The sequence below is a fragment of the Lissotriton helveticus genome, chromosome 4_1 (genome assembly GCF_964261635.1).
Source record: "Lissotriton helveticus chromosome 4_1, aLisHel1.1, whole genome shotgun sequence".
Taxonomy (NCBI): domain Eukaryota; kingdom Metazoa; phylum Chordata; class Amphibia; order Caudata; family Salamandridae; genus Lissotriton; species Lissotriton helveticus.
This window is the reverse complement of record NC_136063.1, coordinates 1,213,038,174-1,213,065,042: the sequence shown is the minus strand read 5'-3', so window position 1 is coordinate 1,213,065,042 and position 26,869 is coordinate 1,213,038,174. Positions and strand designations below refer to the sequence as shown.

Sequence of the window (26,869 nt, the reverse complement as noted above, 5' to 3'; positions counted from 1 at the left end):
GTCACGTTCCCTGGGATGATGGGCCCTCCAGGTGTCAGTAAGCCCCCAACTCCGTTGCCATTCTCGCCAGCCGTCCGCTATCCTACGAGTCGGGCGTCATGTAGTGGTGGGTGGGAGCAGTCCAGGTCCACGTCAGTCACACTGTTAAAATCCCCCCCCTAGTAACACAGGGCCCGTGAGCACCCCCGCCTGCTTCTGTGAGAGTTGTGCAAGGAAGGTGGGTTGATCTATATTGGGCCCATAAATGCTTCCCAGTGTAATGTCCCTTCCATCTAGTCGTCCTGTGACCACTGTGAATCTACCCTCAGGGTCTATCATCTGCCTCAAACATTGGAACTGTACTCCTGCTCTGATCCAAACCAATGTCCCCCTGGCGTATGCCGAGTAAGTGGTATTATAAACCTGACCTTTCCAGCGACGCTGGAGTGCCTTACCCTCTTCCTCCGTTAAATGCGTTTCCTGAAGGAGTGACCTGCACCCCCCTCCGTACCAAATATGCATGTATTTTGCATCAATTTGGTATCACCGTCTTAACCCGAACCCCAGTCGCACCACTCCGACCTTCCAACCAGTCCCATGCTGTCTGCGGAGTAAGGAAAAAGTGGGTCTTCGGATCTGCCGTCACCCGCAGGCTTGCAGGGAAGAGCATGGAGTAAGGGATGCTGAGCTGCCGCAGTCTCTTCTTGACAGATAAGGAGGACCGCTGTCGTTGTACTTCCCTGGTGTAGTCTGGGAATATCATCACTCGATTGTTTCCAATTTGCAGGTTCTGGTGTTCTCGAGCCCTCTGTAGGATGAAGTCCCGATCACGGTAGTGCAATAGCCGCGCCACCATCGGCCAGGGCGGAGCACCCGGCTTGGGGGGGGGGGGCGGGGACCCTGTGGGCTCGCTCCAGTGCCTAAAATGGTGAAAGGCCCTCAGGGGCCACCTCGGTCTTCAACCAATTACCTCATTGATGACGACAATGCATGTCTAGGGCTCATGTGGTGCTCTGTGCCAGATGTTTTGCTTATTGCCTTGTACTCCTATTCAAGCCCTTCATGTGCAGCTTCTTTTTGTCTTTACGCAATAGGGGTGTCACTCCACTAGTCCGCTTCTTGCGGCTGGGGTACCTCAAACTTTTCTTTTTTTACAGTGATGGCCCTGTTCATAGCATGTGTGGCTCTGGATACACATGCTGTGCCTACTCCTGCCATCTAGTGTTTGGCCCTCACAGTTGAATTTTGACATTTTGGTGACTGCATTATGCTACCTCACAGGACACCTTTGGAAGACCACGAACTACTGTTTGGGGTTGTTTGTAAGACAACTCCACTATCGCCAAGATGCTATCTGGAAAGGCCCATGTATCCCCTGCGGCTGCTGCCTTCCTTAAAAACAATTCTAGCATTGTCTAATGCAAAGCCTGCCCCAGTGTTACTTTTGAAAGATCTAACTACATTAATTTTTTTGTTACATAGCCCTTTTCTGGGCATCCGTGGAAGAATCATGTGTTATTTCCTTGTTGTTGGACTGTTAAAGGCATCCATTCCCCAGCCAGCTTGGGCATCACTCTTATATCCACATGTAGAATACCCTGTCCTGAGGAAACCTCTCCAGCCCCAGGGGTCGAAAAGCATGGACACAATGAATCGAGGAAACCAGGACTCCTCTTTCTTTTGAATTACGTTATTTTCATCACTTCAGATCTTGTATTTGGTCACATTGTACATTTAAATTTTGACATGTTTTAGCATAGGAGGCAGTTGTCTTTTTTGGGTCTCGTTGAGGCGTGGGTGGAGCAGCAAAGCTGCTGGCTACGCCCTGTGAGAGATTGTTCTAAAAAGGTGCTATAAACCCTGCCCCTCCTTTTCATTGGGTAGCGTCAGCGGTAGGGTAAACGCAGGCTTCCCATTGAAAAGGAGGGTTTTCAGTTGCCGCCCTGTCTGCTTTTTAGACAGCCCCTATGGACACCTTGGCCTGTTTTACGACCGTGGTGAAGAACTTTTCTTGTCTGCTTATTTATTTTAACAAGCAGATAAGAGCATTCTTCACCACAGCTGTGAAGCAGGCACGGAGAGCGAAGGCGCAGGGGGGCACGGGGACTGCAGCTCTCAAACAGCCGGGGGATCCCTCCCAGCGTCTGCCGGCAGCCACTGTAGCAGGGGTACCTCGCCCCCACCTTACGCATCACTGTGCCACTGCACCTGCTGCACTACCGATAAATGCACACACTGCTGCAAGGGGCTCTTTCCTCCCACTGCCCTGGTGCCACGGCACCTGCTGCACTACCGATAACTGCACACACTGCTGCAGGGGGCCCTTTCCCCCCACTGCCCTGGTGCCACTGCACCTGCTGCAGTAATGATAGTTGTGCTCCGTGCCGGGAAAGACTGCAGTGGGCTTCTCACCCCCACCCTATGCACCTCTGTGCAACTGCACCTGCTGCACTGCCGATAATTGCACACACTGCTGCAGTGGGCTCTTTCTTCCCACTGCCCCACTGCCGCTGAACTAATGAGAACAGCGACCCTGTGCTCCATGCAGAGTACAGGCTGCAGAGGGTTCTCAGGCCACCGAGCACTGGGAGCAGGTTGGGGCCTGGTGCCACTGCACCTGCAGCACTAAAGAGAACAGCGACCCTGTGCTCCATGTTGGAGCAGGCGGCAGAGGGTTCTCGCGCCACCGAGCACTGGGAGCAGGCTGGGGCCTGGTGCCACTGCACCTGCTGCACTAAAGAGAACAGCGACACTGTGCTCCATGGCTGGCGCAGGCTGCAGAGGGTTCTCACGCCAGCGAGGGCCGGGGACTCTTTATCCTCTGACCATGTAAACTTTACCACACGTCCATTACAACGCAGCACATCTACCACAGGTAAGCACAAGGCATGGTACTTTTCAACACTGGACTTGAACACATATATATAATGTTCGAGGCATATGAGCTGCAGATTCTACACTTTGCATTAGATCGCCACCTGGTGTTGGGCACCGATGATTGCATGTTGTCTTCTTGGAAGAAGTCTTTTGTAGTCACGAGATAGGGGACTCGCATCGGCTCCATCCCTAGATTGTTTTTTTTCCGCCACTGGGTTCGGATTAAACTTTTCCACTCCGGTTCGAAATCTACTTTTCAAGTACTTCGACGAGACCAGCTTCTACTCCGAAGTCAATATCTTCGGTACCGAAACCTACAAGGCCTGATTCAGATGCGCTCAAGCCCTCGAAACAGCCTACAACTCTGAAAACAATACCTTTGGTGCCTAGATCTACGCCAAAGGGCACAGTAACAACTCCTAAGGCTAAAGACAAGCAGCAACCACGCCCAGAACCGAAAAAATCGGCGCCAACAAAGGTTCTGCAAGGAGAAGACCTTTTTACAACCTGATCCTCTACAAAAGAAGATCTACATTGACCCAAAGACAGGTCATGTATCCACTACACCACACAGGAAGAGGAAGTCAGACACAGCACCTACACCTGCAGTGCCTGTCAAGAAGAAGGACTCTGCCACATCTCCTATGCACCCTTCTTCTCCTATATTTCCTTCTCCTTCATCTCCTGTTCCTCTCAACATTTCACCTCAAAATTCTCCTGAAAACTCTCCTCCTCATTCTTGATTAGTATAGCATAGGGGGAGGGGTAGACCCAGATGAGCCTTTCCCTTACCCTATTGATGATCCAGATTGGGAGTACCCTAACCCACAAGATGTGCCAGATATTCCTGACCCACATTCATATCCATCAAAACCTTCTCCCCCCAGAAGACAATATTGGTTTTGGGCACTTACTGAATAGGGCTGCCATCTATCATGGGGTCACCATGCATTCAGATGAGGAAGACTTTTTATTAGATACGTTTGAACAATCACAAAAGTCTGTTCAAATTCTGCCTATGATTAAAGGGGTCATCAAACATGCTCCAGAAGTATTTAAAGCTCCTGTACGTGCTAGGATTCTAAACCCTAGAATTGAGAAAGTACAGACCTGCTCCTGGTTATCTTGCTTACATTAAAGGACAGCTACCCTTAGATTCCCTAGTCGTGTCAAAGGCTAGAAAAAGAGCAAACTCGCAGACATCAGGTGAAGCACCACCCCCTGATAAAGAATCTAAGGTGATAGATGCTTCAGGAAAAGGGATGGCTGCAGAAGCTAGCAATACATGGTGTATAGCTAACACACAAGCCCTCCGTGCAAGATATGACAGGGCTTACTATGATCAGTTAGAGGCATTACTATAACATCTACCTGACCAATATAAGGCGCAGGCAAACACACTTATACAAGAAGGCAAGTTAATTTCAAATGCCTCAATCAAGTGCGCACTTGATGTAGCAGACACGGCATCTAGAGCTGTAAACACTAGTGTCCTGCTTAGACTTCATGCGTGGCTACGCATTTCAGGATTTAAGCAGGAAGTGCAAACTACCATCTTAAATCAGCCATTCAACCAACATCAATTGTTTGGACCCCAGGTAGCCACAGCACTTGAGAAAAAGAAGAGACCCCGATACAGCCAAGTCTATGGGAGCTTTGCAATCCCCACAACCTAGAGGCTCCTTTCGTCGCTCCTTCTGTAGAGGAGGCTCCAAACAGACTGGATCGGACAATACAGCTTCCTTCAAATCCAATACAGACATCCTCCAGTAAAGGATATTTTAGAGGAGGCTATAGAGGCAACAATAATAAAGGAAGAGGTCGAGGTAACCACAATAATCGAACCTCTTCCACCACAAAACAGTGACTTCCCTCTGTTCCCCCAACAGCACTCCACTCCTGTGGGGGGCAGACTAACACAGTTCCTACCTGTCTGGAATTCCATTACAACAGACAGGTGGGTAAGACAAATTATCCAGTATGGCTACTGCCTCGAACTTACAGCTACCCCTCCACACATACCACCCAGGCAGCGTCCAATGTCTGCAGAACATCTTACACTGCTTAAACAAGAAGTCCTATCACTTCTTCAAAAGGACGCAATAGAAATAGTTCCTTTACAACATCAAGGAACAGGGGTTTACTCGCTGTATTTTCTAATACCCAAAAAGGACGGGACACTAAGACCAATTCTCGACCTTGGGCCCCTCAATCATTACATACAATCAGATCATTTTCATATGATCACTTTACAACAAGTGCTCCCATTGCTGCAACAAGGCGACTTCCTTACAACACTAGATCTAAAGGATGCCTACTTCCACATTCCTATACATCCTTCTCACAGGAAGTATCTGAGGTTTGTACTGCAAGTCAAACATGTGTGTTCTGTGTTCACAGGACCCACTCCTTCCTTGCACTCCTTTTATTTTTCATAAATTTACTCCAAACATGTAGATAACTGTTCGTGGAATTTATTCAAACATGATTATGTAGCGAGTTCAAATTTCATCAAAATTATATCACATTCATTGTAGTTTGCATGATTATATCTGATCCCAATGCATTTCAAGCGTCATGCTCTTCCTCAGGGGATTAATTAGTCTGAAATTATAATATACAAAGTAAATACTGAGGTCTGTTTTTATCCACACATCCTAAAATTACATTTTGGTACATTTTTGCCTTCATTGTGCAATTATTTAAAGTGTACGTTCTTCATAGGTCATACCTTTTTACTGCACCTTATAACCCACAGTCACCTATTTGTTTGTGTCACATCAACTCAAGGTTATTCTCGAAATATTCACGTGACCGCGCTCGCGATCGTGTTTACAATAAAGTTAGGAAGGAGTTCAAACGAACATCTTCTTACCCGGGCGTGTTTTGCGAAAATATGTAAACAACTTGTGACTTAAATACTGATTAAAGGCCATTCCTACAACAGTCGCGATGCGATGTATAAATTAACATTGTACACTTACATGTGGTGACATTTCCTACAATTGAATTAAAGACTTTGGGATCCGTATATTTTTGATATGTATATAATGTATATAATTTTTGATATGTAAACCTTGAAATGTCATTAAGAAGATGTTCGTTTGAACTCCTTCCTAACTTTATTGTAAACACGATCGCGAGCGCGGTCACGTGATCGGAACTAGGATATAGAGCTGTACACGGAGATAGGGGTAGAGCGACGCACGCCAGAGTAGCGAGGGGAGAGGAGAAGTCAGACACATCGGGTAAGAGCACACTTTAGAAAATGGAACATTTGTAATGCGTTAAGCTAACATGTAGAAACGGTGAAACTGACGGCCCATTGTTATTTGGTTTACAGCGTGAAAAGTCATGAATAATCACGAAGGTTCGTGAGTAAACAGAACATGATTTTGGGGTATAAGGTGCAATGATTGCACAGTTTGTTCCGATCACCATAAGTAGTGGTTTATAAGGGCAGAATATTTCGAGAATAACCTTGAGTTGATGTGACACAAACAAATAGGTGACTGTGGGTTATAAGGTGCAGTAAAAAGGTATGACCTATGAAGAACGTACGCTTTAAATAATTGCACAATGAAGGCAAAAATGTACCAAAATGTAATTTTAGGATGTGTGGATAAAAACAGACCTCAGTATTTACTTTGTATATTATAATTTCAGACTAATTAATCCCCTGAGGAAGAGCATGACGCTTGAAATGCATTGGGATCAGATATAATCATGCAAACTACAATGAATGTGATATAATTTTGATGAAATTTGAACTCGCTACATAATCATGTTTGAATAAATTCCACGAACAGTTATCTACATGTTTGGAGTAAATTTATGAAAAATAAAAGGAGTGCAAGGAAGGAGTGGGTCCTGTGAACACAGAACACACATGTTTGAGTTGTATGTATATACCCTAACTGCTCAGTAGGGTACCGACCTATGCACCGACGACACAACAAATAACTTGGATAACATATAAAAACTTTTGAACATCTGAGTGCAATACCAAATCCGTCATACCAGTTTGTACTGCAAGGACAGCATTATCAATTCAAAGTCCTTCCATTCGGGGTAACAACTGCACCAAGAGTGTTCACAAAGTGCCTAGCAGTAGTAGTATCAGCACATCTCAGAAGACAACAGATGCATGTCTTCCCATATCTAGACGATTGGCTCATAAAAGCCAAATCATTCAATCAGTGTGTCCAACACACATCTCGGACAATTCAAACATTGCACGACTTAGGGTTCACAATCAACTACACCAAGTCGCACCTACAGCCCTCTCATGTACATCAATATTTAGGGGCTACAATAAACACGTCTACAGCTCCAGCATATCCCAGTACAGCAAGGATACATAGCATTCAAGCCTTAGTCACAAAGTTTCAACATCAACACACTCTCCCAGCCAGAGTGTTCATGAGACTAATAGGCATGATGGCATCTTGCATCTTTATTGTACCATATGCAAGACTGCAAATGTGTCAGTTACAGGAATGTCTAGCGCAACAGTGGAATCAGGCTAAAGGACAACTAACAGACCTGGTGTTGGTGGACAGCCGCACACATCGCTCTCTGCAGTGGTGGAACACCAAAAACTTGACAAAAGGGCGGCCATTCCTCGAACCTGTTCCACAAATAGTACTGACAGCAGACGCATCTCACAGGATGGGGAGCCCATCTCCTACATCATACAACTCAAGGGCAATGGACCATTCAACAAAGATAGTTCCATATCGACCACCTAGAGCTGCTAGCAATATTCTTAGCGCTCAAAACTTTCCAAGTACAAAACAAAGCCGTCTTAATCTGGACGGACAACATGACAGCCATGTAATACACACTCTCTACTGCTGTCCCAGCTTGCACAGAACGTTTGGAGATGGGCCATTCCACAAAACATATATCTGTTAGCAGAACACCTTCCAGGAGGTCACAATCAGATAGCAGATCTGTTAAGTCGACAGACAACAAATTCACGAATGGGAACTAAATCCGCAAGTTCTTCTACCATTCTTTCACCAGTGGGGTCATCGAGACATAGATCTGGTCGCAACACACAAACGCAAAATGCCCAACCTTCGCCGCCAGGTTTCCAGACCCGCTGTCCAAGGGCAATGCGATATGGATGAACTGGTCAGGCAGATTTGCGTATGCTTTTCCGCCACTACCACTAATACCACTAATAGTGCGCAAGCTACGACAACAGTCGCTCAAGCTGATTTTAGTAGCTCCCACATGGGCATGCCAACCGCGGTATACAACACTGCTAGAACTATCCCTAGTTCCACACCAAAAACTACGTCTGACACCATCCCTGCTAACGCAGAACCATGGAGACATCCGACATCCAGACCCAAGCCAACTGAATCTGGCGATCTGGCTCCTGAGGTCTTAGAGTTTGGTTATCTTAACCTACCACCAGACTGTATGAATATCATTAAAGAAGCCAGGAGACCTACTACTAGAGCTTGTTATGCTGCTAAATGGAAAAGATTTGCCATTTACTGCAACAATAACCAAATTGATCCCCTAGATACTTCCATCCAAAATATCATTTGCTACCTTCTACATTTACAAAGATGTAACTTTGCATATTCATCTATACGCCTACATCTGGCAGCAATTGCAGCATACTTACAAAGTAGACATCTGTCTTTATTTAGAGTGCCTGCTATTAAAGCATTTATGGAAGGATTAAAAAGAATCATTCCTCCCAGGTTACCACCCTCTCCAGTGTGGAACCTAAACATTGTTCTTACAAGGCTCATGGGACCACCTTTTGAACATCTACACAAATGTGAACTGCAATTCCTCACATGGAAAACGGCTTTTCTAGTAGTTATTACCTCTCTTAGGAGAGTTAGTGAGATTCAAGCTTTCACTATACAAGAACCATTTTTACAATTACACCGTAATAGTGGTTCTCAGAACAAATCCTAAATTCCTTCCAAAAGTCATTACTCCATTTTATTTAAACCAATCTGTAGAGTTACCGGTGTTTTTCCAAAACCCAGGCTCTGTAGCAAAAAGAGCTCTACACACCCTAGACGTTAAAAGAGCTCTTCTCTATTATATAGATAGGACCAAAACCTTTCGCAAAACAAAGCAACTGTTTGTAGCTTTCTCCCCACCACATAAGGGCAACCCCATCTGTAAAGCTGGAATTGCAAGGTGGATTGTAAAATGTATACAAATATGCTATCAAGAAGCAAAACGTACATTAACAGTATCTCCACACGCATACTAGGAGCCTCCATGGCTTTCTTAGGGAACATTCCCCTAGAAGATATCTGTAAGGCAGCAACATGGTCTACAACACACACCTTCACTAAACACTACTGTATTGATGTGAAAGCCAAGCAGCAAGCTGCAGTAGGCCAAGCTGTCCTAAAAACTTTCAAACTACTGCAACGGATACAGGTGAACACTGCTGCACAATCAATGCAAAGTGTAGAATCTACAGCTCATATGCCTCGAACGGAAAATGCTACTTACCAGTATGCATCTGTTCTTGGCATGTAGAGCTGCAGATTTCTATATGCCCTCCCGCCTCCCCGGGACCTGTATCTGTTCCAGTTTCATCTTAATTAGATATGCACATGGACATCCCTTCTTTATTTCTACTAACTCCATCTTTTCCCATCATGGCAAAAAACAATCTTAAGGATGGAGCCGATGCCCATGCGCACTATCGTCCAAGAGAGGAGTCGCCTATCTCGTGACTACCAAAGACTTCTTCCAAGACGACAACATGCAATAATCCGAAGGCGGGGGTGGTGGTGGAGTGTGGCGGGGGTGGTGGTGGAGTGTGGCGGGGGTGGTGGTGGTGGAGTGTGGCGGGGGTGGTGGTGGTGGAGTGTGGCGGGGGTGATGGTGGAGTGTGGCGGGGGTGATGGTGGAGTGTGGCGGGGGTGATGGTGGAGTGTGGCGGGGGTGATGGTGGAGTGTGGCGGGGGTGACGGTGGAGTGTGGCGGGGGTGACGGTGGAGTGTGGCGGGGGTGACGGTGGAGTGTGGCGGGGGTGACGGTGGAGTGTGGCGGGGGTGACGGTGGAGTGTGGCGGGGGTGACGGTGGAGTGTGGCGGGGGTGACGGTGGAGTGTGGCGGGGGTGATGGTGGAGTGTGGCGGGGGTGATGGTGGAGTGTGGCGGGGGTGGTGGTGGAGTGTGGCGGGGGTGGTGGTGGAGTGTGGCGGGGGTGGTGGTGGAGTGTGGCGGGGGTGGTGGTGGAGTGTGGCGGGGGTGGTGGTGGAGTGTGGCGGGGGTGGTGGTGGAGTGTGGCGGGGGTGGTGGTGGAGTGTGGCGGGGGTGGTGGTGGAGTGTGGCGGGGGTGGTGGTGGAGTGTGGCGGGGGTGGTGGTGGTGGAGTGTGGCGGGGGTGGTGGTGGTGGAGTGTGGCGGGGGTGGTGGTGGTGGAGTGTGGCGGGGGTGGTGGTGGAGTGTGGCGGGGGTGGTGGTGGTGGAGTGTGGCGGGGGTGGTGGTGGTGGAGTGTGGCGGGGGTGGTGGTGGTGGAGTGTGGCGGGGGTGGTGGTGGTGGAGTGTGGCGGGGGTGGTGGTGGAGTGTGGCGGGGGTGGTGGTGGAGTGTGGCGGGGGTGGTGGTGGAGTGTGGCGGGGGTGGTGGTGGAGTGTGGCGGGGGTGGTGGTGGAGGTGGTGGAGGTGGAGTGTGGCGGGGGTGGTGGTGGAGGTGGAGTGTGGCGGGGGTGGTGGTGGAGGTGGAGTGTGGCGGGGGTGGTGGTGGAGTGTGGCGGGGGTGGTGGTGGAGGTGGAGTGTGGCGGGGGTGGTGGTGGAGGTGGAGTGTGGCGGGGGTGGTGGTGGAGGTGGAGTGTGGCGGGGGTGGTGGTGGTGGTGGTGGTGGAGTGTGGCGGGGGTGGTGGTGGTGGTGGTGGTGGTGGAGTGTGGCGGGGGTGGTGGTGGTGGTGGTGGAGGTGGAGTGTGGCGGGGGTGGTGGTGGAGGTGGAGTGTGGCGGGGGTGGTGGTGGAGGTGGAGTGTGGCGGGGGTGGTGGTGGAGTGTGGCGGGGGTGGTGGTGGAGTGTGGCGGGGGTGGTGGTGGAGTGTGGCGGGGGTGGTGGTGGAGGTGGTGGAGGTGGAGTGTGGCGGGGGTGGTGGTGGAGGTGGAGTGTGGCGGGGGTGGTGGTGGAGGTGGAGTGTGGCGGGGGTGGTGGTGGAGTGTGGCGGGGGTGGTGGTGGAGGTGGAGTGTGGCGGGGGTGGTGGTGGAGGTGGAGTGTGGCGGGGGTGGTGGTGGTGGTGGAGTGTGGCGGGGGTGGTGGTGGTGGTGGTGGTGGTGGAGTGTGGCGGGGGTGGTGGTGGTGGTGGTGGAGGTGGAGTGTGGCGGGGGTGGTGGTGGAGGTGGTGGAGGTGGAGTGTGGTGGTGGAGGTGGTGGAGGTGGAGTGTGGCGGGGGTGGTGGTGGTGGTGGAGTGTGGCGGGGGTGGTGGTGGAGGTGGTGGTGGAGGTGGAGTGTGGCGGGGGTGGTGGTGGAGGTGGAGTGTGGCGGGGGTGGTGGTGGTGGTGGAGTGTGGCGGGGGTGGTGGTGGTGGTGGAGTGTGGCGGGGGTGGTGGTGGAGGTGGAGTGTGGCGGGGGTGGTGGTGGAGGTGGTGGAGGTGGAGTGTGGTGGTGGAGGTGGTGGAGGTGGAGTGTGGCGGGGGTGGTGGTGGAGGTGGAGTGTGGCGGGGGTGGTGGTGGTGGAGTGTGGCGGGGGTGGTGGTGGTGGTGGTGGAGTGTGGCGGGGGTGGTGGTGGTGGTGGTGGTGGAGTGTGGCGGGGGTGGTGGTGGTGGTGGTGGTGGAGTGTGGCGGGGGTGGTGGTGGTGGTGGTGGTGGTGGAGTGTGGCGGGGGTGGTGGTGGAGGTGGTGGAGTGTGGCGGGGGTGGTGGTGGAGTGTGGCGGGGGTGATGGTGGAGGTGGAGTGTGGCGGGGGTGGTGGTGGAGGTGGAGTGTGGCGGGGGTGGTGGTGGAGGTGGTGGAGTGTGGCGGGGGTGGTGGTGGAGTGTGGCGGGGGTGATGGTGGAGTGTGGCGGGGGTGGTGGTGGTGGTGGTGGAGTGTGGCGGGGGTGGTGGTGGTGGTGGAGTGTGGCGGTGGAGTGTGGCGGGGGTGGTGGTGGTGGTGGAGTGTGGCGGGGGTGGTGGTGGAGGTGGAGTGTGGCGGGGGTGGTGGTGGAGGTGGAGTGTGGCGGGGGTGGTGGTGGAGGTGGAGTGTGGCGGGGGTGGTGGTGGAGGTGGAGTGTGGCGGGGGTGGTGGTGGAGGTGGAGTGTGGCGGGGGTGGTGGTGGTGGTGGAGTGTGGCGGTGGTGGAGGAGTGTGGCGGGGGTGGTGGTGGAGGTGGAGGTGGAGTGTGGCGGGGGTGGTGGTGGAGTGTGGCGGGGGTGGTGGTGGAGGTGGAGGTGGAGTGTGGCGGGGGTGGAGGTGGAGTGTGGCGGGGGTGGTGGTGGTGGAGTGTGTGGTGGTGGAGGTGTGTGTGGTGGTGGAGGTGTGTGTGGTGGTGGAGGTGTGTGTGGTGGTGGAGGTGTGTGTGGTGGTGGAGGTGTGTGTGGTGGTGGAGGTGTGTGTGGTGGTGGAGGTGTGTGTGGTGGTGGAGGTGTGTGTGGTGGTGGAGGTGTGTGTGGTGGTGGAGGTGTGTGTGGTGGTGGAGGTGTGTGTGGTGGTGGAGGTGTGTGTGGGTGGTGGAGGTGTGTGTGTGGTGGTGGAGGTGTGTGTGTGGTGGTGGAGGTGTGTGTGGTGGTGGAGGTGTGTGTGGTGGTGGAGGTGTGTGTGTGGTGGAGGTGTGTGTGTGGTGGAGGTGTGTGTGTGGTGGAGGTGTGTGTGTGGTGGTGGAGGTGTGTGTGGTGGTGGAGGTGTGTGTGGTGGTGGAGGTGTGTGTGGTGGTGGAGGTGTGTGTGGTGGTGGAGGTGTGTGTGTGGTGGTGGAGGTGTGGGTGGTGGTGGAGGTGTGTGTGGTGGTGGGGGTGTGTGTGGTGGTGGGGGTGTGTGTGGTGGTGGGGGTGTGTGTGGTGGTGGAGGTGTGTGTGGTGGTGGAGGTGTGTGTGGTGGTGGAGGTGTGTGTGGTGGTGGAGGTGTGTGTGGTGGTGGAGGTGTGTGTGGTGGTGGTGGAGGAGGGTGTGGTGGTGGTGGAGGAGTGTGTGGTGGTGGTGGAGGAGTGTGTGGTGGTGGTGGAGGAGTGTGTGGTGGTGGTGGAGGAGTGTGTGGTGGTGGTGGAGGAGTGTGTGGTGGTGGTGGAGGAGTGTGTGGTGGTGGTGGAGGAGTGTGTGGTGGTGGTGGAGGAGTGTGTGGTGGTGGTGGAGGAGTGTGTGGTGGTGGTGGAGGAGTGTGTGGTGGTGGTGGAGGAGTGTGTGGTGGTGGTGGAGGAGTGTGTGGTGGTGGTGGAGGAGTGTGTGGTGGTGGTGGAGGAGTGTGTGGTGGTGGTGGAGGAGTGTGTGGTGGTGGTGGAGGAGTGTGTGGTGGTGGTGGAGGAGTGTGTGGTGGTGGTGGAGGTGGTGTGTGGTGGTGGTGGAGGTGGAGGTGTGTGTGGTGGTGGTGGAGGAGTGTGTGGTGGTGGTGGAGGAGTGTGTGGTGGTGGTGGAGGAGTGTGTGGAGGAGTGTGTGGTGTGGTGGTGGAGGTGGAGGTGTGTGTGGTGTGGTGGTGGTGGAGGTGTGTGTGGTGGAGGTGGAGGTGTGTGTGGTGGTGGTGGAGGTGGAGGTGTGTGTGTGGTGGTGGTGGTGGAGGTGTGTGTGTGGTGGTGGTGGTGGAGGTGTGTGTGGTGGTGGTGGTGGAGGAGTGTGTGTGGTGGTGGTGGTGGTGGAGGAGTGTGTGGTGGTGGTGGTGGAGGAGTGTGTGGTGGTGGTGGTGGAGGAGTGTGTGGTGGTGGTGGTGGTGGAGGAGTGTGTGGTGGTGGTGGAGGAGTGTGTGGTGGTGGTGGAGGAGTGTGGTGGTGGTGGTGGAGGAGTGTGGTGGTGGTGGTGGAGGAGTGTGTGGTGGTGGAGGAGTGTGGTGGTGGTGGTGGTGGTGGAGGTGGAGGAGTGTGGTGGAGGAGTGTGGTGGAGGAGTGTGGTGGAGGAGTGTGGTGGAGGAGTGTGGTGGAGGAGTGTGGTGGAGGAGTGTGGTGGAGGAGTGTGGTGGAGGAGTGTGGTGGAGGAGTGTGGTGGAGGAGTGTGGTGGAGGAGTGTGGTGGAGGAGTGTGGTGGAGGTGGAGGAGTGTGGTGGAGGAGTGTGGTGGAGGAGTGTGGTGGAGGAGTGTGGTGGAGGAGTGTGGTGGAGGAGTGTGGTGGAGGAGTGTGGTGGAGGAGTGTGGTGGAGGAGTGTGGTGGTGGTGGTGGTGGTGGAGGAGTGTGTGGTGGTGGTGGTGGTGGAGGAGTGTGTGGTGGTGGTGGTGGTGGAGGAGTGTGTGGTGGTGGTGGTGGTGGAGGAGTGTGTGGTGGTGGTGGTGGTGGAGGAGTGTGTGGTGGTGGTGGTGGTGGTGGTGGAGGAGTGTGTGGTGGTGGTGGTGGTGGTGGTGGAGGAGTGTGTGGTGGTGGTGGTGGTGGTGGTGGAGGAGTGTGTGGTGGTGGTGGTGGTGGTGGTGGAGGAGTGTGTGGTGGTGGTGGTGGTGGTGGTGGAGGAGTGTGTGGTGGTGGTGGTGGTGGTGGAGGAGTGTGTGGTGGTGGTGGTGGTGGTGGAGGAGTTGGTCGTGGTGGAGGTGGAGGAGTGTGGTGGAGGAGTGTGGTGGTGGTGGTGGAGGAGTTGGTCGTGGTGGTGGTGGAGGAGTGTGGTGGAGGAGTGTGGTGGTGGTGGTGGTGGTGGAGGAGTGTGGTGGAGGAGTGTGGTGGTGGTGGTGGTGGTGGAGGAGTGTGGTGGAGGAGTGTGGTGGTGGTGGTGGTGGTGGAGGTGCGTGTGGAGGTGGTGGTGGTGGAGCGTGCGGTGGTGGAGGTGGTGGAGCGTGTGGAGGTGGTGGAGCGTGTGGAGGTGGTGGAGCTTGTGGAGGTGGTGGAGCTTGTGGAGGTGGAGGTGGAGGTGGTGGTGGTGCGTGTGGAGGTGGTGGAGCGTGTGGAGCGTGTGGTGCGTGTGGAGCGTGTGGTGGTGGAGCGTGCGGTGGTGGAGGTGGTGGAGCGTGTGGAGGTGGTGGAGCTTGTGGAGGTGGTGGAGCTTGTGGAGGTGGAGGTGGTGGTGGTGCGTGTGGAGGTGGTGGTGGTGGTGGAGCGTGTGGAGCGTGTGGTGGTGGTGGAGCGTGTGGTGGTGGTGGAGCGTGTGGTGGTGGAGCGTGTGGTGGTGGAGCGTGCGGTGGTGGTGGTGGTGGAGCGTGTGGAGGTGGTGGAGCGTGCGGTGGTGGTGGTGGTGGACCGTGTGGAGGTGGTGGAGCGTGCGGTGGTGGTGGTGGTGGACCGTGTGGAGGTGGTGGAGCTTGTGGAGGTGGTGGTGGTGGTGGAGCGTGTGGAGGTGGTGGAGCTTGTGGAGGTGGTGGTGGAGCGTGTGGAGGTGGTGGTGGTGGAGCGTGTGGAGGTGGTGGTGGTGGAGCGTGTGGAGGTGGTGGAGCGTGTGGAGGTGGTGGAGCTTGTGGTGGTGGTGGTGGTGGAGCGTGTGGAGCGTGTGGTGGTGGAGCGTGTGGTGGTGGTGGTGGTGGTGGAGCGTGTGGAGGTGGTGGTGGTGGAGCGTGTGGAGGTGGTGGTGGTGGTGGTGGTGGAGCATGTGGAGGTGGTGGTGGTGGAGCGTGTGGAGGTGGTGGTGGAGCAGGTGGAGGTGGAGCGTGTGGAGGTGGTGGTGGTGGAGGTGGTGGAGCGTGTGGAGGTGGTGGAGCTTGTGAAGGTGGTGGTGGAGCGTGTGGTGGAGGTGGTGGTGGTGGAGCGTGTGGTGGTGGAGCGTGTGGTGGTGGTGGAGCGTGTGGTGGTGGTGGAGCGTGTGGTGGTGGTGGAGCGTGTGGTGGTGGTGGTGCGTGTGGTGGTGGTGGTGCGTGTGGTGGTGGAGCGTGTGGTGGTGGAGCGTGTGGTGGTGGAGCGTGTGGTGGTGGAGCGTGTGGTGGTGGAGCGTGTGGTGGTGGAGCGTGTGGTGGTGGAGCGTGTGGTGGTGGAGCGTGTGGTGGTGGAGCGTGTGGTGGTGGAGCGTGCGGAGGTGGTGGTGGTGGTGGAGCGTGTGGAGGTGGTGGTGGTGGTGGAGCGTGTGGAGGTGGTGGTGGAGCGTGTGGAGGTGGTGGTGGTGGTGGTGGAGCGTGTGGAGGTGGTGGTGGAGGAGCGTGTGGAGGTGGTGGTGGTGGAGCGTGTGGAGGTGGTGGTGGTGGAGCGTGTGGAGGTGGTGGTGGAGCGTGTGGAGGTGGTGGTGGTGGAGCGTGTGGAGGTGGTGGAGGTGGAGCGTGTGGAGGTGGTGGTGGAGCGTGTGGAGGTGGTGGAGCGTGTGGAGGTGGTGGAGCGTGTGGAGGTGGTGGAGCTTGTGGAGGTGGTGGTGGTGGAGCGTGTGGTGGTGGTGGTGGTGGAGCGTGGTGGTGGTGGTGGTGGAGCGTGTGGTGGTGGTGGTGGAGCGTGTGGAGGTGGTGGTGGAGCGTGTGGAGGTAGTGGTGGTGGTGGTGGTGGAGCGTGTGGAAGTGGTGGTGGTGGTGGTGGAGCGTGTGGAGGTGGAGCGTGTGGAGGTGGTGGTGGTGGTGGTGGTGGTGGAGCGTGTGGAAGTGGTGGTGGTGGAGCGTGTGGAGGTGGAGCGTGTGGAGGTGGTGGTGGTGGAGGTGGTGGAGCTTGTGGTGGTGGTGGTGGAGCGTGTGGTGGAGCGTGTGGAGGTGGTGGTGGAGCGTGTGGTGGAGGAGGAGCGTGTGGTGGAGGTGGTGGTGGTGCGTGTGGAGGTGGTGGTGGTGGTGCGTGTGGAGCGTGTGGTGGTGGAGCGTGTGGTGGTGGTGGAGCGTGTGGTGGAGCATGTGGTGGTGGAGCGTGTGGTGGTGGAGCGTGTGGTGGTGGTGGAGGTGGTGGAGCGTGTGGAGGTGGTGGTGGTGGAGCGTGTGGAGGTGGTGGTGGAGGAGCGTGTGGAGGTGGTGGTGGAGGAGCGTGTGGAGGTGGTGGTGGTGGAGCGTGTGGAGGTGGTGGTGGTGGAGCGTGTGGAGGTGGTGGTGGAGCGTGTGGAGGTGGTGGTGGAGCGTGTGGAGGTGGTGGTGGTGGTGGTGGTGGAGCGTGTGGTGGTGGTGGTGGAGCGTGTGGAGGTGGTGGTGGTGGAGCGTGTGGAGGTGGTGGTGGTGGTGGAGCGTGTGGAGGTGGTGGTGGTGGTGGAGCGTGTGGAGGTGGTGGAGGTGGAGCGTGTGGGGGTGGTGGTGGTGGAGCTTGTGGAGGTGGTGGAGCTTGTGGAGGTGGTGGTGGTGGTGGTGGTGGTGGAGCGTGTGGAGGTGGTGGAGCTTGTGGAGGTGGTGGTGGTGGTGGAGCGTGTGGTGGTGGTGGTGGAGCGTGTGGTGGTGGTGGTGGTGGAGCGTGTGGTGGTGGTGGTGGAGCGTGTGGTGGTGGTGGTGGAGCGTGTGGAGGTGGTGGTGGAGCGTGTGGAGGTAGTGGTGGTGGTGGAGCGTGTGGAAGTGGTGGTGGTGGTGGTGGTGCGTGTGGAGGTGGTGCGTGTGGAGGTGGTGCGTGTGGAGGTGGTGCGTGTGGAGGTGGTGGTGGTGGTCGAGCATGTGGAGGTGGTCGAGCATGTGGAGGTGGTCTTAGTTCGAGTTTTCGTACCCAGCACACTCTCACAGTGCTCACCCTACGTAATGCGAAAAGACCTAGCTCTGCCCTTTGGCCTGTGCTGTAATCGTACAGTAGGTTGTGAGTTGTTGCGCTTGATTGGTTGGGGCGTCCCCTCCTTGCTGCTCCCTTCACAGAGGGCCGGCTGCCTCCATGAAGCTCCCAAGACACGTGTTCAGCTGTTCTTTGTATTAGCTCCTGTGAGTCAGTACACCGTGTAAGCGCACAAGCATACCCTGCTCTCTCTGGAACACTCCCACTGCAGTCGCTCTCGCTCTGCAGTCGCTCTCGCTCTGCAGTCGCTCTCGCTCTGCAGTCGCTCTCGCTCTGCAGTCGCTCTCGCTCTGCAGTCGCTCTCGCGCTGCTGTTGCTCGCTCGCGTTGCCGTCACGCTCAATCTGCCGTCACGCTCACCCTTTACACCCCCACGGACAGTAAGCGACAGGCAAGGACAGGAGAGTAGCCCAGATCAGCGGCATGCCTTTACACTCGCACGCCGTAGGGTGCAGGAATGGACTGTGCAGTAGCGGAGTGCACACATCATCAGCATGTCTTTAAATGCCCGCGAACAGTAAGGACACCCACGAGGGGGACACCCACCCACACAGGGACAGTGAGGGGCCCCACTGAGCGTACAGGTGCAGAGGATCACAGCTCATCCTCGCAAACTTGGCTGCACCCCAGCTCTGCCCTAGATTCCTGCTCCTGCGCACACGGAGCGCAAGGGAGGTGCACGGCATATTAATGCACCGTCGGTTCAGCAAAACCAGGACATCACAGACTAGATCTGCCCCCATGGGAGGCACGCGGATCAGAAGCCAAGGCACAGCTGGAAGAGTCGAGAAATCACCCGAGGGAAGAGTTTAGCAAAACATCATGGTGGGGTGATTGCACATAAAAAGGCACAGGATAAACATGATTATAGAAGCCGCAGACATCATAGTGAGGGCAGAGAAGTGTGCAGGGTTGCGTACACGATAGCACATACACCATAAATAAACACCATAAATAACTGTGCACAAAGTGAGGGAGCGTGATAGCCAAATCCACAGCTCGGGCTTGTTCACGAATTGTTCAAGTTAACTTTCATTCCCAATATAAATGCGTACAAAGCCACGCCCCCAGGAGGTGAGAAACCACCCAGTGCCTCCCAAATACATGCACTCACACTTCTTTTAGAACATCGGGTCCGGGTACATGGGTGAATTCAAACTGCAGAAACCAAAAGTATTTCATACAGGGGTGAATCAAATTTAGGCAAGGCGCGAGTCCACTTTAATGCCGCTGCATGCTTTATCCATGGCCCATGGGCAGATCTTAGTGTTCGGACTCCAGCTTTTCACCCAGGGACTAACGTGAAACGACCATGGAGGCTCTGGGCTGAAAGCGAGTCGGGGAAAACAAAGGCTGCCACAGAGGGCACTGCAATTAGATGAATCCCGGGTTCACGGCAGGCGCTGCTGGAGAGAAGAGCGAATTCTCCACTATACAAGAAGTACCGGTTTATGTGGTTCAATGCTGACTGGACCAGTCTTTATCTAATGAGACAAGCAGCATTGAAAGCGATCGCTGTCTTTAATTATCGCAGCCGTAAGATATATGGCCTTTGGTGCGCGTAACAGACACCAATAGGCCATGGGCAGAACTACGCAACCGCCCATGGCCTATTGCGTGTTTTGTTTCAAAAGTACATGCACGCAAAGGCCAATGAAAATGGACCTACGAAATAACACACACGAGCTGCGTGGAATTTCTAGGTCCATTTTCTAAACCCCGGTAAAAGGACTCTCGCTGCGCGACACTGCACGCGCGCAGTGTACGCTAGGCCCGAGACCTAAAAAGCATTGTCATTTACAATGCAAATGGCTTTAACTCGTGTAACTGCGAGACCTATCTCATTGCAAATGCTTGTTTCATTGATCTACTTCATTCAAGGACAGCATTGTTTGCACTCTCACCCCTTCAAAACACTAGGGAAAATGTAATCCGCTTTAAACTTTATTGATCACACTGAAGAGCACTTTGTGAGCTATCTTTTTTTGGGGGGGAGTTTCTGAAGTGTAAAAAACCTAATTTGTTCAGAAAAGGACTCTGTCGGGGGGGGGGGGGGATAGTCCTCTGCATTAAGATATGCTACGTACTGGCCAGAAAGCAGCCATTAGAAGGGCTAAGGCTGCTACCCCTATGTTGGGATGTGGAGTGCCTATACTTGCCAGCTGCCACCCTGCGACGTGGATCTTTATTGCATACGTTCATGAAGCACTATGCTTTAACAACCAGGTTTAATAGGAAGGTAATTTTGCCTGGTCGGTCCTAATAGACTTTTTATTTGGAGTCCACTTCACAAGTCCTTCCAGTTTATCTATTCTTATGTGAGGCTTCTGCTGTTTTGAGTATCCATTTGAAGAAGTTATGTGCTTCCAGTAACTCTTTCTATTGGACACAATCTCTGACCACAGATTCCTCACTGCACTGCACCTCCCCTTTCTGTGGAATGGCTTGTTTTTAATCTGCAAAAAGAACTCAAATTAGGAATCCATACGTTGTTACCTACACCTGTTCCCATTCTGCATCTGGGGGTGCAAAAATGGGAACATTTAAAAACTTACGTCAGTGCACAGGGGTTGTTTCAAAATTTCTGGGGAGGTATCGATCCAAAACAGAACCACTAGCATGTGCAGGGGAATTGCAGGAGAAAAGTTTCGGGATTCAGTCTGGCACCTGGTGTGAATTCGAAGTTGTGATATCTGCTATTGGGGTATCCATCACAAACATAAATAATTTGTTTGATCTAAGCTGTCTTGTTGTCAGGAGGTCCTCGCATACTATGAGACATGCACTCGTTGCTAATACATAATCACTTTCCTTGCTAGGCATCTCACTTCTGATAGACTTTGCATCCTCATTTTTTGAGGGTGTATGTTAATACTTTGAGATGCTTTCCCCTATCCAGAATTATAAGACAATTAAAAGTAAATTTGTAAGTCCCTTTGAGATGTGTTTGTTTATTTCCCCTGCAGATAATTTGTCGCACTCTTTGAAGTCAAAAACATGTGAGAAATTTGAGGACAGTTCTGAGGCTTCCAGCCCGGAAGATGGTAGGTGAAATGATGAGGATTGCATTGATGTTTCTAATTCATTTGTTAATGTAGTACTTAAGGACCAGTAAATATTTCCTCCATTACAAAAATTGGTAGTGAAGTTAACAGGTGTCTGCTAAATAAAATTTCAACCATAACCTGAGTATTCAAGTAGAAAACCTTTAATACAACCTCCATGACTATTTTTTAAAATTTACTTCAAATTCTGCAGCTGCTTCAATTTTCATAGTCCGTTTAAAGACTGGGGATAGACCTCTTCTAGCTAATAACACCTAATATTGCAAGAAAGAATCTCTTCTCTTACTACAGAGAGAACCTACTCATACATCTCTGTTTAGGTAACCACTAATCGCAGTGGAACAAGTTCTAATTTCGAAAAGCACCAGAAAAGTTCCATTGCTGAACTTAAACTTTGTATAACTCCAGGTAGACCATATGTAAAGGAATATTCATACCACATAAGGTGATCTATGAAATTGCGTTTTCTCTGTATTCTAGGGGAAAATTGATGTAAATCATTTAGCACTTTGTTTCCTCACCCCTCCATTGTTGGTATAATTGACACCAGAGTAAATGTGAAAAACATAATTAAAAACCTCAAGACTCCACAATCCCACTAAAATGAGGCCATTAAAGCGTGAAAATAGAATTGTAGTTAAAGTAAAGGCTGGTAATAATCTAAACACAAAAGGACTAATGCAAGAAAAAATCGAAATAAATGGCAGATACTGTAAAACATATTGAATTTACGGAATGGAAATGTAACTATGTAAGTTTAGTTCTCTTCCAGGGGATACTCCTCAAAGTCTCTAATATAAACACTGCAACAGAGTTCATACACTGTAATAGTGTTCAAACACAGCCCTTTATTTTCAGAAAAAAAGCCAAGTAATAGCAGGTAATTCGCTCATAGGCTGCATAGAAGAAAAAACGTCACAGCATTAAAAACACTGGCCCCCTGCCTTTAAGGATTCCAAGAACCGGGACACCTTACCTTTAAGACCTCCAGGAGCCCCCTGCTCCCATCATGCACCACAGGAGACAGTTGGGTCAGTTCTTTTTTCCGGCTCCTTCTGTGAGGATCCTGGAGCTTGAGCTAGTCTTTTTTCGGCTATTTGTAGTCAGAAATTGTTTTTTTCTTTTTACATTCGACATTTTTGACTGTGCGTAGCTGTTCTGTGTTTTTCTGACTAGCAACTTATTTTCTGTCAGAAATGCCGGTTTTATTCAATAAATGTCCTTCCTGTGGGAAGAAGATGGCAAGATCGGACCCACATTCTGTGTGCATCGTGTGTTTACCAGCCTCACACAACCCAGACAAAATGTTATTACTGTCAGCCTTTCTCCAAGAGGACTCTCCGTGACAGGGAGAAGATTAAACTTCATGCCTTGCTGGAGAGAGGAAAGAGTCATCCCAAAAGTGGCCTTGGGAGGACTCCTGCTCTCAAAGAGCCCTCCTCTCATGAAGAATGCAGAAAACTGTGCTGGTCTGCTTCTCCAGTGTCCAAAAAGAAGCAGATTCCTGATTGTTAGCCGTCGACGTTAAGATAAACGTCGATTAAGCGGGCAAGGCACTAGTCACCGTCTAGGGACAGATCGCCGTTGAGACGGCAAGAGCCTCCGTCGCGAGAAGTAAGTCCACATGGTGTTCTGAACTCGCAGCGAGAGCGTTACAGCGCGGGATTAAGCCGACAGACTGTTTGCTGAGGATTATTGACCGCAAACTTCCAAGCGTTTATTTTATCCATACGGACGGCCCGACAACTCTTCCTCTTCTTGTAGACTTGGATTACATGTTTCTGTGATTAAGCTCGGCCGAGGCTGACGGTTTCTATGCAGACGCTGAGACCGACTTACTGGCAAGGTTTCCTTTGGCCTACAGTCCTGATGAGAACCAGATAAAATGCGCTGAAACGCGTCAACCAGATATAAAAAGAAGACTATTTGAACTTGTTCGTGAAAAGAAATAATTGCAACACCTTTCTATAGTGCAAAAGGGTGGATTGATATATACCCTGAGAGGTGTTGACACAAGGGTTATCTTGATTAATGTGAACTGCGAATCACATATTTTTTGTTCTCCAAAGTTTTTTTGCAACACTACTAATATTCAGGCCCTACGGGTTCTGTTTTGTCTTCAGATATATGTATATATGTGTGTGTGTGTATATGTATGTGTGTATATATATATATGTATATGTATATATATATATGTATATGTATATATATATGTATGTGTATATGTATATATATGTGTGTATATATATGTGTGTGTATATATATATATATATATATATATATATATGTATATATATTTATATTTATATTTATATATATATATATATATTCTCAATCCTGACTTAGGCTTCAGAAGAACAGGCACCGACTCCGTGGGTCAAATCAAAGGTTTTTATTCACCAATACATACGATCAGACGCGTTTCGGCGGACAAGTCCGCCTTGTTCACTTCATCTGCTTTACACCAAGTTAGTGAGCCTTATTTATACTAGTGCATGTTTGATAGGTGTTGGAACAACCATGTGACATAATTAGGTGTTTGACTGTAAACATAGAAGAGTTAATTGCACTGTAAAACATGCAAGTCATTGTGACACATCAAACATAAACTTTGTGAAACATTGTAAATACTTCTTTACAATTAATGGTTCATGTCAGTGTGTGTACATCTCATGTCGAAATAATTTTAAACAATTTATCTGTAAGTGGTTAATCTAAATCAACTAAATGACTGCTGTCTTTTCCATGCCGGTTTAGACATGGAAGAGTTCCTAACTCCAAGTGTATGTTTGTGGCCGCTCAGTAGTCTGTAACCTCTTTTTTCCTAATCATGGTCCCTGCACGACGTGTTTTGGTGCATCCCTGCTCCCGCGCGTTTCAAAGTTAGTGTCAAGCGTGCAGGCCTATTTGATTTATATGTCCTTACGACCTACAGGGGCACATTTTCCTCTGTGTTCTGAGGGAATGTATTTGGGCTCTGTATGTAAGCTACCCCCTCATTTTGGTCGTGTTTGGGGGGCCGCGGGGGCACCGTGTGCCATGTAGTGAGTTCGATGAACTCCAGGGCTAGTCAGTGCAATCTCCCTGTCCATAGGCCACCAATTAGCTGTTTCCCGGTACAGACTGTGAAATGGTGCAAGTGCACATGTAGAAGGAGTAACTGCGCGTGTTGCGTGCAGTTTAGCTTGAGGTGTTATTCAATGATTTGTAGGTGACCTCAAGGTTTGTTTATACGCTGTGCGTAAATGTTTAAAGTGGTGATAATTCGGCAAATTTGGAGTCCTGCCCAAGTGGGCTTTTGCTCACGTCTCAATGGCGAGATGCCTAGAATTATCACGATATGAAAATGATGACTCTGCTGAATGTAGCGGGTGTCACTAATGGCGGGACAGACATGTGTTACTTGGTTGAAGGGGGGGGACTATGAAGTCGTGGTGGCTACCGAGCATGTTTGGAGCTACATGGTTATTATAATTAGTGGTGAGTGTGTGTAATAAAGGTGGAAAAGAAATAAATAAAAGGAATAATGAGTGCACTAAGTGAGTTAAAAAGGACCAGGTCCTAGGATGGTGAAACTAGATGTTAATCAGTAGTTGGGCTTATCTCTGGAACAGTGAGTAGGGATGTTTACACTATAAACAAGTGGCATGTCATAGATGTACACTAAGTGCCTCATCAGCATTGAGCCCAAAGGGGATCTTACTGTTGAGCTCGATTATGTATTTGGATTCAAGTCGTCTCAGTTTTTAGGGCTCGACCTTTCCTATTCCAGTCAAACCATACTTTCTGCCAAGGGGCTCTCCAGCGGATTTTGAAAAGTGCACAAGGCGTGCACGAGCTTCCACATCAAAGCCATCTGTTGCTTTGCTCTCGGCCTCAGGCCGGCATTTCTCCTCCCCTAATTATTCACTCCATGGCAGGCTGGCACATCAAAGGCTGCTGCTCGCCATGCGTCTCGTCACCCGCTCTCTGCTTTGCGCTTGTTTATTTTTACTGTACTCATTTTTAGGTCTCGTGACCTACAATGCGCGCAAGCGCATTGAGGGAGCGAGAATTCAAGTGCTCGAAATCCTCGTCAAACCAAGGGCTTCTTGCGCTGCGGTTTTCTTAGAGTTCACGTGAATCACGTGAGCAAACAAGCACGCGCATTCCCGGCCGCACAGCACATCAAAGGGCTTCTCCTCCCCTAATTATTCATGGCCGGCCGCAGGCCGGCCGTACTTTCAGTTTCCCGGCCGCTCTGCATTCCCCCTTGTTTCAGATAGTGTGTATTTGGTAACCGAGCTAGTAAAAGATGAAGATGCGTTCATTTCTTAGTTTGATTGACGTGCTTGTTTATTTTCTCTCCCGGACTTGTAAATATACCCCCTCCCCCATGCACTAAATCTCACTTTTCTTTTGATCCACATACTTGTTATCCTATGTGGGGAGTATTTCCATGTCGCGCGTGATGACTACCGCATTGTACAAGTTTTTTTTAGATGCCTTGCTAATAACACGCAGGCGTTTTTTTCTATTTGCCTGCCGTTCATTCAGACGTACTTATACAGTTGTTGGTGTCTATGGTCGTTATGTCACTTACTCGCATGCGGTTTTTCTGCACGCTCGGGTCTCATTTAGACGACTGCGCACTATCAGAGCGCTAGTTTTGCAGCTGTTTTTGCTATTTATTTCTCCTATCTTCCAGTTATTTTTCAGCACCACATGAACAGAGAAATAGTTTAGGCCCACGCCATTAAATACTTGGCTGAACAAACTACTAAGTGCGAGAGTCTTTTTCGGACCTTTCTTGACATTCCGGCACAGTGCGCATTTGCGAGTAATTAGTGGTTTGAACTGGCACCAGCGCAGACCGAGGCCTGTTACTGCCTTGGTGTCACCTGAAGCCAATTGAGTCTGGTGTTTTTTACTACAAAAGACACCTGCTCCCTGCTAAACACTCCCCTCCGTTCAAAGGCTCATCCCGTGCCGGCATACCGACGGAGAGGTGAGTGTGCCCTAAAACTTGTTTCCCCACGCGGTGTCCACTTTGTGGTGAGTTTCCTGGAGGGTGCCTTTGTTTTCTTTTGCGCAGCTCACACAACTAGTTTAATTAGCCTGCAGCTGATGTTAGAGGTCCTGCGCACTGTTTTCACACCCCACAGCAAGAGCATTGTCCCGAAAATGACAAAGGCCCTGAAAGCATAGTTTGGCACCCACTATGTAGCGCTCCCCACTCATATTCAACTCTTACAATGGTGTTAGCTTGCAAATAACCTCCATGTCATGAGCGAGGTTACTTTATTTATCACCTAAAATAGACACTGTTGCTTCGTAATACATTGATATAAAAAAAAGTGCATACTGACTTACTGTGTTTTCCCCACCACAGAGCGTTTCACTGCGGTCACTTTCACACGGCAGTGTCTCTTTCACGGCCGCGCGGCATGTTCCCTTTCTCTGCTCGTAGCCCCTCTCTCTAGGGATTCCAATAGGCTTTGCAGCCCCCTTCTGTCCCCTATGCTCATCTTTTCAGCCCCCTTCTGCGCCCTGCTCTCTCCCCGCCACTGCTTACGTGCCATGTTTTCCGCCACTGTGCTCCTCCTGAGCGCCTAGAGCAATACCTATCTCCCGCTAACCCCCCCCCCTTCCTAGACAGGTTTTCATGGCAGCTGCTGTGTGGACTCGCAGCTGGCATGCCAAAGCCAAGCCGGTGTCTACCTATTTGCACCTCTTCCGTGCCCTGTGCGTGAACCTCTGGTCCACCAGCACCATCCAGCTAAGCCACACTGCAAACATTAGAACCCTCCTATCAACATCTCTCTCTCTCTCCTAGCCGTTGCTTCCTACGCAACACATGCCTTGGAGCTCCATCATAACCTCCCACCAGACCTCCTGTTCCTCACAGAAACCTATTTAACCCCACTTCTGCTCCTGATATTACCACGGCCACCCAGCTCAGATACAAAATCCTTAGGCAAGACAGAGGCATGATTAAATCTACATGTGTAAATGTACCTTTGTAAATAGTATTACTGCCAGTGGAGCACGACCTGATTAGTCATGGATCAACATTTCCGATTTTTAATAACCCCTACTTACACGTCTGAATTTCTGTGGCGATAATCATTATTTAATCACTCAAGCTAATATTTGCTCTGCTTTGCTTTTCCTGCCTTTCGTCACCTCTCACAACTGCCCCTCCCCCACCACAGAGCGTTTCACGGCCGTCACTTTCACTTTCACACAGCTGTGTCTCTTTCATGGCCGCGCGGCAT

The 26,869-nt window shown here is 51.5% G+C and overlaps 1 protein-coding gene across 3 annotated transcripts in view; it reads left to right on the top strand.

Moving 5' to 3' along the window:
• Window positions 1–26,869, top strand: part of ZCCHC2 (zinc finger CCHC-type containing 2) — a 283,093-nt gene that overhangs the window by 88,830 nt on the left and 167,394 nt on the right. For 2 of the 3 annotated variants that reach the window (XM_078687777.1, XM_078687774.1), the window contains exon 7: window positions 20,514–20,591. The exons of the other annotated variant lie outside the window; for it this stretch is intronic. In XM_078687777.1, coding sequence (XP_078543903.1) covers window positions 20,514–20,591 — 78 coding nt within the window. The remainder of the gene's footprint in view (window positions 1–20,513; window positions 20,592–26,869) is intronic. 3 annotated transcript variants of the gene reach the window in all.